The 16,797-nt window shown below is 39.6% G+C and overlaps 1 protein-coding gene across 2 annotated transcripts in view; it reads left to right on the forward strand.

Annotated features, from left to right (window-relative positions):
* CFAP46 (cilia and flagella associated protein 46) overlaps window positions 1-16,797 on the forward strand; it is a 143,636-nt gene that overhangs the window by 89,902 nt on the left and 36,937 nt on the right. For both annotated transcript variants that reach the window (XM_074959109.1, XM_074959110.1), the window contains 8 exons: window positions 1,670-1,818; window positions 2,627-2,725; window positions 3,065-3,194; window positions 4,206-4,352; window positions 5,854-6,054; window positions 6,602-6,708; window positions 11,938-12,120; window positions 12,912-13,047. In XM_074959109.1, the coding sequence (XP_074815210.1) occupies window positions 1,670-1,818; window positions 2,627-2,725; window positions 3,065-3,194; window positions 4,206-4,352; window positions 5,854-6,054; window positions 6,602-6,708; window positions 11,938-12,120; window positions 12,912-13,047 (1,152 nt within the window). The remainder of the gene's footprint in view (window positions 1-1,669; window positions 1,819-2,626; window positions 2,726-3,064; window positions 3,195-4,205; window positions 4,353-5,853; window positions 6,055-6,601; window positions 6,709-11,937; window positions 12,121-12,911; window positions 13,048-16,797) is intronic.

Genomic DNA, 16,797 nt, shown 5'->3' on the forward strand with positions numbered 1-16,797 from the left:
CTTTAATTGCCTGTGAGCCACCAGCTACATATTCTTTGTTAGATCTGTCAATGAAGATGGCTTTCTTGGTAGCTATAACTGGAGAATTGGGAGCTTTAATGGCTGGAGAACTGGGGGCTTTAATGGGAAACACTCCACGCCCCCTTTGCCCCATTCACCAGAGAGAAAGTATCGCTGAAGGCCCATTCCAGATTTTTACCGAAGGCGTCCTTGGAGTTAATCAGACTATTCATCTCCCAGGTTTTTTCCCCAAAACCACATTCAGACTTGTCAAGAAACCATGTTCCGTACCCTAGATGGTAGGAGAGCCTTAGCTTTTTACTTAGATAGGGCCACAACTTTTAGAAGATCTCCTTGACTATTTGTCTCCATTGTGGACAGAAGTAAGGGTTTGGTTATTTGGTTATTTGAGGTTATCAAAGTGGATCTCTGGATGTATTAAGATTTGTTATGACTAAGCTCAGCTTCAACCCCCTTCAAGAATGATAGCACATTCCACTAGAGCACTTTCTACTTCTATAGCCTGACATAAGGAGGTATCCATTGCAGACAACTGTAAAGCAGCAACATGTCCTCTTGCATACCTTGTCTAGTCATTGTGCCATGGTGCCTGCCACAAGATCAAATGCAACTGTAGGCAGTGCAGTTCCCTCTTCTGTATTGGACTCTGCTCTGAACCTTGCACCTCCTTAGAGGGGGTACTCTTTGGGAATCACCTGAAGTGGTGCACCCACAGGCACACTACTCAAAAAAGGAGAGGTTACTCACGTTGTGCAGTAACTGGAATTCTTCAAGATGTGTGTCCTTTTGGGTGCTCCTCTACCCTCCCTCCTTCCCCTCTGCTTCAGAGTCTCCATTGTGAGACTTTGCAATGGAGGAGGAACTGAAGGCAGTTTGCCCACATTGCCCCATGTAACCTCAGTGCAGGTCATGAAAATGTGTGGGGTGCTTGCCTGGGTCAAATGGGCACTGTTACCCAAAATCTCCAGTCAAAGAAAGGCATGAGCTCACCTGAAGTGGAGCACTCACAGTGACACACATCTTGAAGAACTCCAGTTACTCTACAACATGAGTAACCTCTTCATCAAAATGCTAGTGGTAACAGGTGGCCCACTCCCTGGGTCTCATAGCTCTGGTTCATTAGAGGTCAGAACTTCAAAAGTCATCTTCCATACCAGGAGGAAGTACATGTTTGCTTTCTTGTACAACTCATTACCAAATAACTCTCATTTCCTCAGTCCCTCTTTGCCTGCACTTGGGTTCAGAGTTGCATTCAGTTACTGCTCCCTACATATCTTTTTACATCAGCTTTTTGTGGGGAGAAATAGGGGAGTTAGTGATTGTCTGCCAGTTCCTTAGCTAAGTGCTGACTATTTTCTTTAATACTCTTTTTGTCTTTTAAAGCACTAACCAGCAATCTGCACAGGGAGCTGTAAGTGAGGTATTTCAGTGGCTCAAAACTTAGAATTGTAAAATTCTGATCTGTTTGGCATCAAAGACTGAAGTCCAATTAAGCATGTCTTAATACAGCCATATGTATGTCTGGAGGATAAGATTTATGTCATGATTTTTTGTTTAGCTTGTACAGTTGAAGAAAGAAGAATGTATAGTTTAAATTAAAAATACCAACAATTGGTACAGAATTTATTATTTGTTTTATTATTTTTAGACTTACACTTTATATTTTATGGACCTTTTGGCTAAGGAGCTGCAGAAAATTTCTTGCAACCACCTTACTCTTCCCATCTTTCAGCTGGCTGAGGTTATTGCTCGCGATGTTGTGGAAAGTAAAAGTCTGTCTGATCTCTACCATCTTCGGTTTGTATAAGTTACTTGCTTTGGCTAAATGGGAGATGTTTATGAAAAGCCATACCAGCCCCCTCTGTTTTGTACACTGATCCTCAATTACACTATGTAAACCATCCCTTTTATGATTTACATTGTTTTACCTTGTTCATGATTTTAAAATTGATTTGTTCTCTTTATTAACATACATAATGTTTAACAATATTCAGCATGGTTTGTTCTTTCTTTTCTCGCATGAAATCCAATAAGGGTACCTATATTATTAAGTGCGATATCCCAAAGTAAGTGTTTACAGGATTAGGCAAATCTCCAAATGAAAAGTGTTTGTAGTTCTTTTAACGCTGAAGAATTAGGAAACAACTTCATTTTTTTAAAAAGAGACATACTGGTTAAATAGTTTAACATAGTTTGAAGCCAAGCATCCCTGCTTGCACCCCCACGATGTATTGAGTAGTTGTGTCTTTCTCTGTAACTGCTATACTCAGATTTGCATGCACAGTTGGAGCAACAATTCTCTTTTTAAGGGGTACATTTTCAGATGGCAAAAATTCTCAGCTCCCCACTTTTTTTTATGCTTCTGTTAAGAGCATAAAATCTGTTAGGGACCTAACATGTTAGATGTTAAAAACTTTCTCCAAAATGTATTGAATTTTTTCCAGATTTAAACTTCACAGAATTCTGTTGTTATTGGCTATATTAGTCAAAGTTACCAAAAAAAAATGGAAAGCATAAAAATACACTTTTTCAGAAATTTTGTTTCTATCAGGCAATATTTTCATTTTTGTGATCATTATGCACACTAATCTTTTTATTTTCACAGAATCTCCCTGATATGTTCAGATATAAAATTGAGTCAGGCATTCTCATATCATGAGAAAGCAGTTGGAGAAGCATACCTTAACGAAGTGGAACAGGCAAAGTATGTGTTTTTATTGCAATGCACTTTGTGTAGCTTTTTTTTTTTCATAGAATCATAGGACCGGTAGGGACCTGGAGAAGTCATCTAGTCATCTGGTAACATGGAAACTATGCAGCGCATTATAAAGTTAGAATGATAATAATTTTATTTTTAAAACACCATTTCCTAGCACCACTTTTAATATACTTGTGACACAGCACAACATTGTCTATGAAGCATTTCACACAAATTTACAGAATTACTGTCATAAATCTGTGTAGTATAATAACACTTCAGATTAAATGATATTTTAAACAATATTTTTAATTTCCTTCCCTCCTCTCTGCCACTACAATTTAGGTATAGACAAGAGATTGCATTAAAAAATGGGGAAAATGTGCAACCTAAGGAGGAGGAAAGAAGTGGATTATCTGAATGTACCAAATCACATAATAATGGATATAAGAACTCACTTACTGCAAAGGAAAAGGTTATTTAATTCAATTCCACACGTGCTATATTGAACAAAGTTTCTATTTTCACTGTGTTTTTTCTAGACAGATTATGATACACTATTGATTTCAATCAGTTACAGTTTTCAACTGTAGGAACCATATTTCTTGAACCTTAGATGTTCTTTAAAATTGTATGCTACTTAGGTTCCTCTGACCTAGGTTACCAGCATGTGAGTTGATGTGAGTTGAAGTTGCTCATCATCAAGAACTGATGCAGAGCAAGAAGAACGGGAGCTGTATTTAAAGCCACTGACTGCTGCTCTTTCCAGTATCTGGCAGTGATATTGTTTCTCTAAGGCTAGCCCAGCTCAACAGCAAAGATCGAGGAACAGGAAAAGGAGCTCCCATCTCTAATATCACTCTTCTCTTCTTTCTTTTCCCTCCACTGACATCACTGGATACTGTTTTCACTCCCCCTGCAAGCAGCTCTGAAGAGATACATTCCAGCTCTAATTCTCCTCTCCCCTAACTTTAGTCTTACAAAATAATCCCATGTTTTCTTGTTGCTTTCCTCCACTCCTCTCTTCATTTGCATTTCATTCCTCTTTTTCCCTGTATTACTTCATTATCTTCCTCTCCCTCTGCTCCCACGAGTTCTTCCATCTTATTAATGACTTCCTCCTCAACCCGCTCAGTTAACTCTCACATATTCTTCTCCTGTTTCTCTCTTAGTTCTGGACAAAATAAGTTAACTTCTCCCATCTTAGTTTTGTTTCTGGACAGTACAGAATCTAAATTATTTTCACTACCCAAAAGTCAGTTACAGTATTGCATTTATCTTATACATTTGTTATGCAAATTCTTTTTGTGTTCTGTGAAGTCCAAATGCCCCAGTAAACACGTTTTCTACTATAGTTTAAGTTCTAATTTCTAGGTTATAAAATAGTCAGATGAATATGAGGTATAATATTAAGTAGGATTTTCAATATTAATTTGGATTAATTTTCTGAAAGACTGTAATAATTTAAAGTTTTATTATTTTTCAGATTTTGGAGTTAGATGCAGTAACTGGAAAAGGGCTGAGTGGACTTTCTTTCCCATACCTGTGGATTGACAAAGCTGAAGTACTAATTCAGCTGGGTTTATATCAACCAGCAAGGCTACTCCTTTCAGAGGCACACAGTGCAACACAGGTCAATCAGAAATCATTCAAGCCTGTAAAAACAAAATGTTTAGCATGATTAAAATGTCACTTATGTTAATGGTAGTCAAAATGCAGAAACACTGTCCAAAGGCTGGAAAATTACCTCTCAGTGTTTAAATTTTATAAACCTTGTAAAACTGAGAGTATATATCATATACTTAAAGCTACAAAATCCTTAAAAGAACACTGAAGTTACTTTAAAAAAGACTACATCCATTAGAAACCTAGGTCTTGTATTTAAAAGAACTTAAAAGAAACCCGAACATTTGAAAGTATGGAGATTCAGGCTTGTGACACCCAAAAACTTTAACTCTTACCCTCTAGAGGCTGTCCTTACAGCTGAGGGGCATAGGATGGAGCATGCAATGCACCCTGTGAAGTAGTGGCAGCAGCTGTGTATGCTCCTCTAGTACTACTGGAAGCAATGTATCAATCCAGGATCTGTTTATTTAGCTATTGCGCGGGAGTTCAATATTTGCTCTTGAGAGATGTGACCTGCCCCTACTCATCTCAGTGTGTGTGATAACTCTGAAACCTAGTTATGGCAATATGAAGTCAATATTGCTAATTGTTTCACTGCTGGTCTTTTTTTAAAATAAAAGAAAGAAACATCCAGTTATGCAGGAATAGTGTGTGCGCAGGGGTGGGGGTGTGACTTATAATTTTGGGCAGAGCTTAAGTACAGTGCTACCATGCACTCACCAGTTTGACCCCTGCCAATTCAATATGTAAAGGATCTGCATGAAAGATATCTTTAAGTCCTGTCTTGTTACATCCTGCTGCTCTCCAGTGTGCAGTGTGGCTTTCTCCTCATGAAGATCATGTTAATCTGTCATAGTTGTTTCTGCCCTTCATCATCATTTCAAATAAGTCTTTATATTTTTAGACAAATACAAATATCAACTATTATTTTTAATCATATTTTAAACAAATATTTTTTCTTTTACATACAGCATGAATTTAGTATTGGGCAGTGAACAAAGTCCAGTGAAATGAAAAAATATCTTGTTATACCATAAAAGATACTGGGCCAGGTTCACAACTGATATAAATCAGCAGGGCTTTATTGAAGTCAGTGGAGAAATGCTGATTGAGACCAGCTGAGGATATGACCCATTGAAACTCTTCTCTGTGATCACATTTCTTCTGCCTCAGATTCTGACAACAGAACGTATAATATCTAATAAAAGGGAAAAAGAGGATTTATTTTACCTATGGTGTAGAAGAATCCACTTGGGGAATAAAGGAAAATAGGCAATAGTTTGGAAATAGAAAATATGCTTAAAATGAGCTGGCAAATTTTTGTAGCCTGAAAAAGCATTAGGAAGTAGCATGAATGCTAAAGAGCAAATTCTTCTGCCAGATACATGCACAAAACTCTCACTGATTTTGTGCTTCAGTGCCTATCCCAGTATTTGTCTTTAAATGTTACTAGGACAAGGTAGAATCTCTGCTTTTAAATATATCTGAAATATCTTTTTTCCCCCTAGGAAATGAATGACATACATGCAGTGTCAAGATGCTTGTACCTTCTTGCTGTAGTGGCTAACCTGGAAAAGAACCATGGGCAAGCTAAGGCACTTCTTGAGAAGGCACAACTGATAGGAGGAAATGAACAGTTTTGGTACAATAGCACTCTGAGTCTCATACAGGCAGTTCTAGAGGAAGATAAGGAAGGAAAAGAGAGAGTGGTAAGAAAATAAAATGGATATTGTTCCCTTTCCCAGTACAGTCTACACAGGAAACTGTTCCAGAATAGTTCTTCTTGATTAACTCCATGTGTGGATACTCTTATTCTGGAATAAGAGTGCTGTATTCTCAAGAGTGTCCACACATGGAGCTAATCAGGAATAGTTAATCAGCTTTAAATTCACACCCTGTCTAATTCTGGATTTACTGTCATGTGTAGACAAGACTTAACTCGGTGAGTAGTCTTATTTAACCCAGTGTGGCTAGTGGTGGAGTAATGTGCTACTCAACGAGCATAAGGGCATCAGAATCTGTCCCTAGGTGAATATTTATAGATTAATTAAATCAGTATAGTTAATTAAATTTAGTCCTGTCTATATTGTTACTTTTTAAAATTCTGAGCAAATTGTACAAGATAAGTTCCATAATCTTGGAGAATATTAGGAAAAAATAACAAAGATTTTCATCTCAATTGTGTGTTCTAAAATAATGGTTAACATATATAGAAATATAAAAAGACAGTTACATATATTATAATGTTATCTGCAGGCATGCAAAATTTTGCAAAAAACTGTGAAGGTGTTTAGATCTACGTTAGAGGAGAGACCTAACAGAAAGTCTGACCTGGGTTTTATAATTGCATCCCTTGAAGCCAGGTAACTTTTTATATAATTAATTATATATATATATGCATTATGTCTGTAGTATTTGTTTTTTGGGGGATATGATACTAGCTATATATGTTATGTTTAGTAAAGAAGCGTCTTTACTTTAGATGTAAATTTTAAAATTATAAAGTCGTTTGCCTTTGCTATGGACATTCTGTCATCAGAGTTTTTTATACAATTTACTATTCCCTGAGTGTATCCGTCATGTTTTTTTTGTCCAGCTACTACTTTGTAACTATATAGTGTTTTTCCTCCAAGAAGCTAAAAACACCTTAAAGACATTGTCTCATACATCATGTTATATTTTTATACACTTGGTTAATATTTCTAGTAGAATCAGGAATCACGAGTCCTAACACCCAATGTCCTGATCTAGTGAGTAGGCCTTGCTTCTTTCCTTCTGCCAGTTTTGTCATTTAAATTGTTATATATGAGTCACAGGTCGTTTTTTTTTATAGACGTCAGTGTGCTGTTTAATAAGCATGTACCACAAAGTGTTATGGTAGCCACAAGCCATCAAGTAATGATGCTCAAAAGATTCACATTCTAGAATTTTTCCTCTGGGGAAGGTTGTCAGTCTGAGAGAACATTTTTTGAATAAAGGCAAATTTCAAAACATCCCCATTGGAATGAAGGACTGAGGTCTTAGCTTAATGATGCCTTTTTCCTCATTGGGAAGCAAATAACAGCTTACACTGTGGGTTTGACTACTGTCCCTTCTCAAATTCTCCATGGCAGTGCTGGTCTATTCTAGCTGAGGATCCAGCCCAGAACATTTGTGTAAGAAATAACCTATTTTATGACTTTTCGATAGGAATATGGATGTCATTTATCATTCAACCCAACTTTACTTCAATATTTCTATGCATGCTTAAGTGTGTTTTCTTTAGTTAACTTCTTCTGATGGTGTTAATTTTTAACGCCCTTTGCCCTGTGAATTTAAACCCTGAAACAGAGCATACATCTACATTTGAGCTGGGAGGTGTGATTCCCTGCTCACATAGATGTACCCACGCTTGTTCTGCTAGAGCAAGCATGCTAAAAATAGCAGTGTAGCCGGGATAACCTGAGCAGCAGCTCAGGCTAAGCACCCAAATAGAAATCCACTTGGACCCCCTGGGAACTTATGCTGGATAAAAGCTTGAGCTGATGCCCATGCTACTACCCAGGCTACACTGCTATTTTTAGTGCACTAGCTCAAGCAGAGTAAGCACAGGTATGTCTATGCAAGCTGGGATTCACATCTCCCAACTCAAATGTAGGCATACCGTAAGGGTTAATTTGGTGATAGTAAAACCCATATTTATTTTACCCTCTGTTATATATTTTAAATCATGTTCCTTGGAAGGTGTTGTTTGAGATGTTAAAGTATGAATTTGGGTGGGTAGGAAGAGGAGGGATGTCCATAATATTCAGATCAATAAAAAAAATTTCCAAAGTCCAGTATTTTTTATATTATATGGGCAAGATATTATGGACCTATTAACTGGGTCCTTTTCTTACTTGAATTTTTTTCAGCTAAGAAGACTATACAAAACTATCAGCAAAGCCGTCCCTTGGGTGGGGCGAATCGGGGCGACTGCTCCGCGCCCAGCACTTTGGGGGTCCCGCGGGCCGGTGCAATTGGCCGGCATGGTCAGTCCCGGAAGAGACGAATCCATCACTTCCGCCCTGGACCCTGCACCCCCCTAAGGACAGCCCTGTCTATCAGACTAAGGGCTGTCTCTTTTCATTTTACCGTTCATATAGACACAAAGATATTAAGGTCAGAAGGGACCATTATGATCATCTAGTCTGACCTGCACAATGCAGGCCACAGAATCTCGTCCACCCACTCCTGCAATAAACCTCTCACCTATGTCTGAGCTATTGAAGTCCTCAAATCATGGTTTAAAGACTTCAAGGTGCAGAGAATCCTCCAGCAAGTGACCCGAGCCCCATGCTGCAGAGGAAGGCAAGAAACCCCCAGGGCCTCTTCCAATCTGCCCTGGAGGAAAATTCCTTCTTGACCCCAAATATGTCAATCAGCTGAACTCTGAGCATGTGGGAAAGATTCACCAGCCAGATACCCAGGAAAGAATTCTCTATAGTAACTCAGATCCTACCCCATCTAACATCTCATCACAGGCCATTGGGCCTATTTACCATGAATAGTAAACGATCAATTAATTGCCAAATCATGTTATCCCATCATACGCTCTCCTCCATAAATTTATCGAGTTTAATCTTGAAGCCAGATAGGTCTTTTGCCCCCACTGCTTCCCTTGGAAGGCTATTCCAGAACTTCACTCCTCTGGTGGTTAGAAACCTTCATCTAATTTCAAGTCTAAATTTCCCAATGGCCAGTTTATATCCATTTGTTCTTGTGTCCACATTGGTACTGAGCTTAAATAATTCCTCTCCCTCTCCGGTATTTATTCCTCTGATATATTTATAGAGAGCAATCATATCTCCCCTCAACTTTCTTTTGGTTAGGCTAAACAAACCAAGCTCCTTGAGTCTCCTTTCATAAGACAGGTTTTCCATTCCTCGGATCATCCTAGTAGCCCTTCTCTTTACCTGTTCCTGTTTGAATTCATCCTTCTTAAACATGGGAGACCAGAATTGCACATAGTATTCCAGATGAGGTCTCACCAGTGCCTTGTATAACGGTACTAACACCTCCTTATCTCTACTGGAAATACCTCTCCTGATGCATCCCAAGACCGCATTAGCTTTTTTCACGGCCATATCACATTGGCGGCTCATAGTCATCCTGTGGTCAACCAATACTACAAGTTCTTCTCCTCCTCTGTTACTTCTAATTGATGCGTCCCCAGCTTATAACTAAAATTCTTGTTATTAATCCCTAAATGCATGACCTTACACTTCTCACTATTAAATTTCATCCTATTACTATTACTCCAGTTTACAAGGTCATCCAGATCCTCCTGTATGATATCCCGGTCCTTCTTTAAATTGGCAATACCTCTCAGCTTTGTATCATCCGCAAACTTTATTAGCACACTCCCACTTTTTGTGCTGAGGTCAGTAATAAAAAGATTGGTCCCAAAACCGATCTCTGAGGAACTCCACTGGTAACCTCCCTCCAGTCTGACAGTTCATCTTTCGGTATGACCCGCTGTAGTCTCTCCTTTAACCAATTCCTTATCCACCTTTCAATTTTCATATTGATCCCCATCTTTTCCAATTTAACTAATAATTCCCCATGTGGCACCGTATCAAATGTCTTACTGAAATCGAGGTAAATTAGATCCACCGCGTTTCCTTTGTCTAAAAAATCTGTTGCCTTCTCAAAGAAGGAGATCAGGTTGGTTTGGCATGATCTTCCTTTTGTAAAACCATGTTGTATTTTGTCCCATTTACCATTGACCTCAATGTCCTTAACTACTTTCTCCTTCAAAATTTTTTCCAAGACCTTGCATACTACAGATGTCAAACTAACAGGCCAGTAGTTACCCGGATCACTTTTTTTTTCCTTTCTTAAAAATAGGAATTATGTTAGCAATTCTCCAGTCATACGGTACAACCCCTGAGTTTACAGATTCATTAAAAATTCTTGCTAATGGGCTTGCAACTTCATGTGCCAATTCCTTTAATATTCTTGGATGAAGATTATCTGGGCCCCCCGATTTAGTCCCATTAAGCTGTTCGAGTTTCGCTTCTACCTCAGATATGGTAATATCTACCTCCATATCCTCATTCCCATTTGTCATGCTACCATTATCCCTAAGATCCTCATTAGCCTTATTAAAGACTGAGGCAAAGTATTTGTTTAGATATTGGGCCATGCCTAGATTATCCTTAACTTCCACTCCATCCTCAGTGTTCAGCGGTCCCACTTCTTCTTTCTTTGTTTTCTTCTTATTTATATGGCTATAGAACCTTTTACTGTTGGTTTTAATTCCCTTTGCAAGGTACAACTCTACTTGACTTTTAGCCTTTCTCACTTTATCCCTACATGTTCTGACTTCAATAAGGTAGCTTTCCTTGCTGATCCTTCCCACTCCCTGAATGCTTTCTGCTTTTTCTTAATCACCTCTCTGAGATGCTTGCTCATCCAGCTTGGTCTACAACTCCTGCCTATGAATTTTTTCCCCTTTCTTGGGATGCAGGTTTCCGATAGCTTCTACAGCTTTGACTTGAAGTAATCCCAGGCCTCCTCTGCCTTTAGTTCCATAAATTCTTCAGTCCAATCCACTTCCCTAACTATTTAATTTACTTAATTTTTGAAAGTCAGCCCTTTTGAAATCAAAAACCCTAGTCGCGGATTTATTTTTGTTTATCCTTCTGTTCAGTTTGAACTGAATTAGCTCATGATCACTTGAACCAAAGTTGTCCCCTACAACCATTTTTTCGATGAGGTCCTCGCTACTCAGCAAAACCAAATCTAAAATGGCATCCCCTTGAGTCGGTTCAGCAACTACTTAATGAAGGAATCCATCAGCTATCGCATCTAGGAAAATCTGAGCCCTATTATTATTACTAGCACTTGTCCTCCAGTCTATATCTGGGAAGTTAGTCTCCCATGATCACACAGTTTCCATTGGTATTTACTTCATTAAAAACATTAAAGAGGTCTCTATCCATATCCAAATTAGATCCCAGCGGTCTATAGCACACCCCAAGTACTATCACAGGGGAGGCTCTAGTAGTTTTCTTCCCCAATGTGGTTTTTGCCCAGATGGACTCTGTCTTATCCATTCCATCGCTTCTTATTTCTTTACATTCTACCTCATCATTGATATACAGTGCTACTCCACCACCTTTACGTTTATTTCTCTTTCTTAAACACCATATGTAGTTGTCTCCTTTTTCTTATAATTACAGAATCACTCCAGTAGTTTTTATTTTAACTGAATATGGACTTCTTAATTTAGCTATCTTTTAAATGACTGCTTAGGCCTAGGTAAATGTATTAAATGAATACGGATCTAATAATTGCACCATGGCATCACTCATATGGTGTTGAAACATTGTTTCTGAAAGTCATGTTTTGTGTATTCTATTTTAAAACTACATCTAATTGTTAAAGCATATTAAGATTATATAAAGAATTAGAAGGGGTCCTCCTCCATATCCATTACAAACAGAAAAATGGAAAGGGAGGCAGAAAGAAAAATGATCAGTTTTTGGACACAAATATGAGGTTGATACTTGAACTGTTTATCAGAATTCTTAATCCCATGCTAGCATATATTCTATTATTCTCCAAAGGAGAACACTTATTCAAATAAAATATGCCCAAAATTTCATGAAGGTTAATGCTGAGTCCTCTCAGTTATCAAGTATGCTACAGGAATCATATGACGAATTAATTCAAATTGAAGAGGACTTCCTTCGTTATGGATATAAAGATCATAGTGCTGAGATCCTGCTGGAACGTGCAAATATTCACAGGTAAAGTTACACATTTGCTGGAAATGTTTATTACACCTTAGTTAAAATACTCATCAGGTGCTGATTTAGAGTAAGATTTCAGCTGTCTGGGAAAAAGTGCATGAGGGTTAATAATATCACCTACTTCTATATCCTGATTTTGGATTCACATTGTCATTCTTGATGTAATATATCAACAAATATTCTGTAAAATCAAAGATTTACTGTTCCTATGCATGTAGCAGCTGTTCTCACAAGATTTATCATTATGTGCTCTACCTTTGAGGTCAGAATAAAGCACCAAGGATTCTTTCTATTTTAGGGCCATTTGATTGCTGAACCAGCACCCTTGGCATAAGTTAAAGTAGCCACAGGATTCCTTTCATTGATGTCTCTTGAACAATTCCCTATGGTCTGCTGTTATGGCTAGAGATTGCCAGAGCACAGTGTGCTCCAACTTCCAGCTTTCCCCAGGACACCCCTATTCAGAGACTGGGAGAATGGGAAGAATAAAGCCAGCTATGCTAGCCTTATGCCACGGGGGCATACCTTCTGGCAGAAGACTCTCCAGCTGTCCATTTAGGGCAGCTTTAAGTCCTCTTTATGTTGCAGAAGGGACTTAACCTGTTCCAAGAATAAGGCCTTTAAAAAGTTAATGCTTAAATATTTACTTTTTGTATTTGAGTCTTAAACAATATACACAAACAATGCAAGTTAGTTGTTCATTGAGCATTTTGAATATTTATAGCATTATAGAAGTAATAATCTTTTATACTACTACTCTTGTAAAACTCTGTTTTGCTTTTTTACAGAACAATTGCAACACATACAGAAGATGAAGAAGAAAAACATAGTTGTTATCTAGATGCATACAAGTTAGCTCAGAGAGCAGTATATGAAGAAGAAGAAGTGTTTAACAATATCTGGAGCTTGCTTCCACTTCACGAGGTAAATGGGATACTTTTACTGTATGCGAGATCTGTTCAATTAGGATTATTATTAATTGTATTACAGAAATTCCTGCAGTCCCCATCTGAGATGGTGCCCCATTGTGGCAGGCAGGGTACAAAGTGAGAGACAATCTCTGCCCAAAGGAGTTTAGATTCTAAATAGACAAGACATAAAAAAGATGGAAGGGAAAATGGAGACACAGAGAGATGAGATGATTTGTCTAAAGCAGGGGTGGGCAAACCTTTTGATCTGAGGGCCGAATCGGGTTTTGGAAATTGTATGGAGGGCTGGTTAGGGGAGGCTGTGCCTCCCCAAACAGCTAGGTGTAGCCCGGCCCCCACTCCCTATCTCCCTCCCCCCCGCTTCTCGCCCCCTGACGCGCCTCCCCTGGGACTCCTGTAACATCCAGCACCCCCTGTTCCTTGTCCCCTGACTGCCCCCCACCGCCCCATCCAAACCCCCCCCTCATTCCTGACTGCCCCCTGGAACCCCTGCTCCAACTGCCCCCCGCTGCCCCATCCAACCCCTCCTCCTTCCTGACTGCCCCCCCAGGACCCCTGCTCCCATTCAACCCCGCCCCGTTCCCTGCCCTCTGATGCCCCAAACACTATCCACACCCCCGTCCCCTGAACTCCCCAGCCCTCTATCCAACCCCCCGCCCTCCCTGCCCCCTTACCATGCTGTCTGGAGCACCAGTGGCTGGCGGCGCTGCAGCTGCGCTCGCCCGCTGGACCCAGCCATGCCACCGCGCAGCACAGAGCACCGGGTCAGGCCGGGCTCTGCAGCTGCGCTGCCCCAGGAGCTCGCAGCCCCACCACCCAGAGCATTGTGCGGGCAGCTCAGTGAGCTGAGGCTGCAGGAGAGGGGCTGAGGGCGAGCCTCCTGGGCCAGGAGCTCAGGGGCCGGGCAGGAGGGTCCCGCGGGCCGGATGTGGCCCATGGGCTGTAGTTTGCCCACCTCTGGTATAAAGTCACACAGCAGGCCACTGGCAGAGCTGGGAATCAAATCTAGGTCTCCATAGTCACAGTCCAGTGCCCTGTCCACTAAGCACTGCTGCCAATCCTGTTTCCTGGAAATCCTGTTGTAATATTTTTACACCAATAGCATTCTTTGTAAAATTTGACTGGAAATTAGATAATAGCATTGCAAATATATTCTTTCTTTTGGAGTAAGCTAATTTCCCACTTATTTTTTCAGCATTTAATTCCAATATTTATCCAGATACTGAAGAAATCAATCAAAAACAGAACTACCTGAATTTGACATTATTCTCACAAACGTTCACTATAAATCCATCATAAATTTGAAACCCTGCATAATAAACTACAGCAAACTTGAGGAAGAAAAAGCAAATTAGGAATGCCAACTAATAGACATTCTAAAAGATAAACGATGGTTTCACGCAAACCTTTCAAAAGAAAAAATATGACATTTACAATGAAAAATCATCATAACTCAGATTAAAAAAAACTAAAAGGAATTTGTATTGCCAGTTTTTGATCAAGCTGTAAACCAGTTCACCAGAGTTCAATAAATGGTTTGTCAGATAATGAAAATAAAAAAAGTTGAAATTAAATTTTTTTTAAAAATGAGCACAGGATAAATTTGTCACAAAATTTAAAAGACTTTATTTTATTTTATGCTTCATATAAGGCAGAAAAGAAAAAATTCCCATGTGAAACTGAATTTCTCATTTATCCCAATTCTAAATATTATGGGCTAGATTCTTCAGCCCACTCTGCTTCCTTTGTGCAACTTGAGTAGCACAGTATGGCCAGCCCCTGCTCACAACTACCAGCTAGAAATGCATGCTAATGGGCATGGAGCAAGGATAGCTAGTTCCTACACCTCCCTCCCTGCAGCTCCCAGTTCATGCCAGGGATCCCAGCTAGCAGATCTCTGGGGACTACTTATAGCTGCCAAAAGTTAGAGTAGTCTCCAGGCTGTTGTAACCTGCACTGGGCAGGGGCAAAAAAACAGGGAGCCCAAACTTCCCCAGTTCCCTCCACTATAGACTATCTGCCCTCCCCCAGCACACCACCTTCTAATCTGTGAGGTGAAGAATGTGCTTAGGTATTCAAAGGAGTATTATTATATTTGACTAACCCAGTGTTATGCCTGATTGTTTGAGACTCAGAAGCCTTTTACCAGCAGAGCACATGAAACCAAGTTTTCCTGTTAAATACCATAACTTCAGTTTGTCATTTCTTCACTTTCATTATGAAACGAGAAACCAGATTCCATCCATAGTTTACTTCTGTGCAACTCTAATGAAAGGTCCACACACAAACTTAGTGTGTGGCACTCTAGTGTAAGGTAGATTGACACCCCTTTGTGCCCCGCACTAACTGTTTGTTTAGACAGCGGTTAGTCTTGCACATGTGTAATTGCGAGCAGAATTGGCCCTTAGTACAGAGTAAATAGTTAGGTCCTAATCCTGCAAATGGATCTATACGAGAGTAAGAATCCTCCCCCACCTTTCTCCCCAGAAGTCTGACATACTGAGATAAGTTGACTTTTGCTAGTACTTCTAAAAATGGTACAGATAGCATATTTTTGAAGAATAGCTGCTTTCATTTGTCCAAGTTGTTTTTAGCCCATAGACACATTTCTGCTGTTAAATGATAAATTATGATGGACACCACAGTTAGCTTAAAAGAAAAGGAGTACTTGTGGCACCTTAGAGACTAACAAATTATTTGCGCATAAGCTTTCATGAACTACAGCTCACTTCATCGGATGCATGCAGTGGAAAATACAGTGGGGAGATTTTATATACACAGAGAACATGAAACAATGGGTGTTACCATACACACTGTAACGAGAGTGATCAGGTAAGGTGAGCTATTACCAGCAGGAGAGGAAAAAAAAACTTTTGTAGTGATAATCAAGGTGGGCCATTTCCAGCAGATGAAGGGAGCTATAACTCATGAAAGCTTATGCTCAAATAAATTTGTTCGTCTCTAACGTGCCACAAGTACTCCTTTTCTTTTTGCGGATACAGACTAATACGGCTGCTACTCTGAAACCACAGTTAGCTGTTACTTGGCTAAAGCACTTCCCTGGCTAAGACAGTACCAAGAAGAATTGTGCTTCCCTGCTGTGGGGGCTTACTCTGCTAGAATTGTCTAGATCAGCTAGAAGTGAAATGTCAAGGAAGGGAAGTAAGCATTGTGTTGGGTATTAGGAAATATATCCCTTTTCTTTTTGAACTAGCATACAGTAAGTTATTAGGTGAGAAATATACCCTTCTGTAAGGTTTGTCATGATATAAAAATAATATCTAGATCTGTCAGAAATATATAGGATAAGGGAAGACCATTATATAGTTACCTAACTAGTCAAAATGGGTCACTCCCTAATACTATGAATGCACAGTGGGATGAACCCTAAAATAAGACACAGATAAGAACTAAAGACCATTATAAACTTCACCACTTTCTACTCCCAAGTGCAAGGTCCATTTCTTTGATCTTACTTTGTCTAACAAATTCAGAGCTGCTGAAAGGTGCTCAGATACTATAGCGATAAGTACAGTAACTCCTCACTTAAAGTCGTCCCAGTTAACATTGTTACGTTGCTGATCAATTAGTGAACATGTTCGTTTAAAGTTGTGCAATGCTCCCTTATAATGTGGTTTGGCAGCCACCTGCTTTGTCCACTGCTTGCAGGAAGAGCAGCCCATTGGAGCTAACTGGTGGCGGCTTGGAGCTAGGGTGGACCGGTAGCCCCCCTATCAGTTCCCCG

The sequence above is a fragment of the Natator depressus genome, chromosome 7 (assembly GCF_965152275.1).
Source record: "Natator depressus isolate rNatDep1 chromosome 7, rNatDep2.hap1, whole genome shotgun sequence".
NCBI lineage: Eukaryota > Metazoa > Chordata > Testudines > Cheloniidae > Natator > Natator depressus.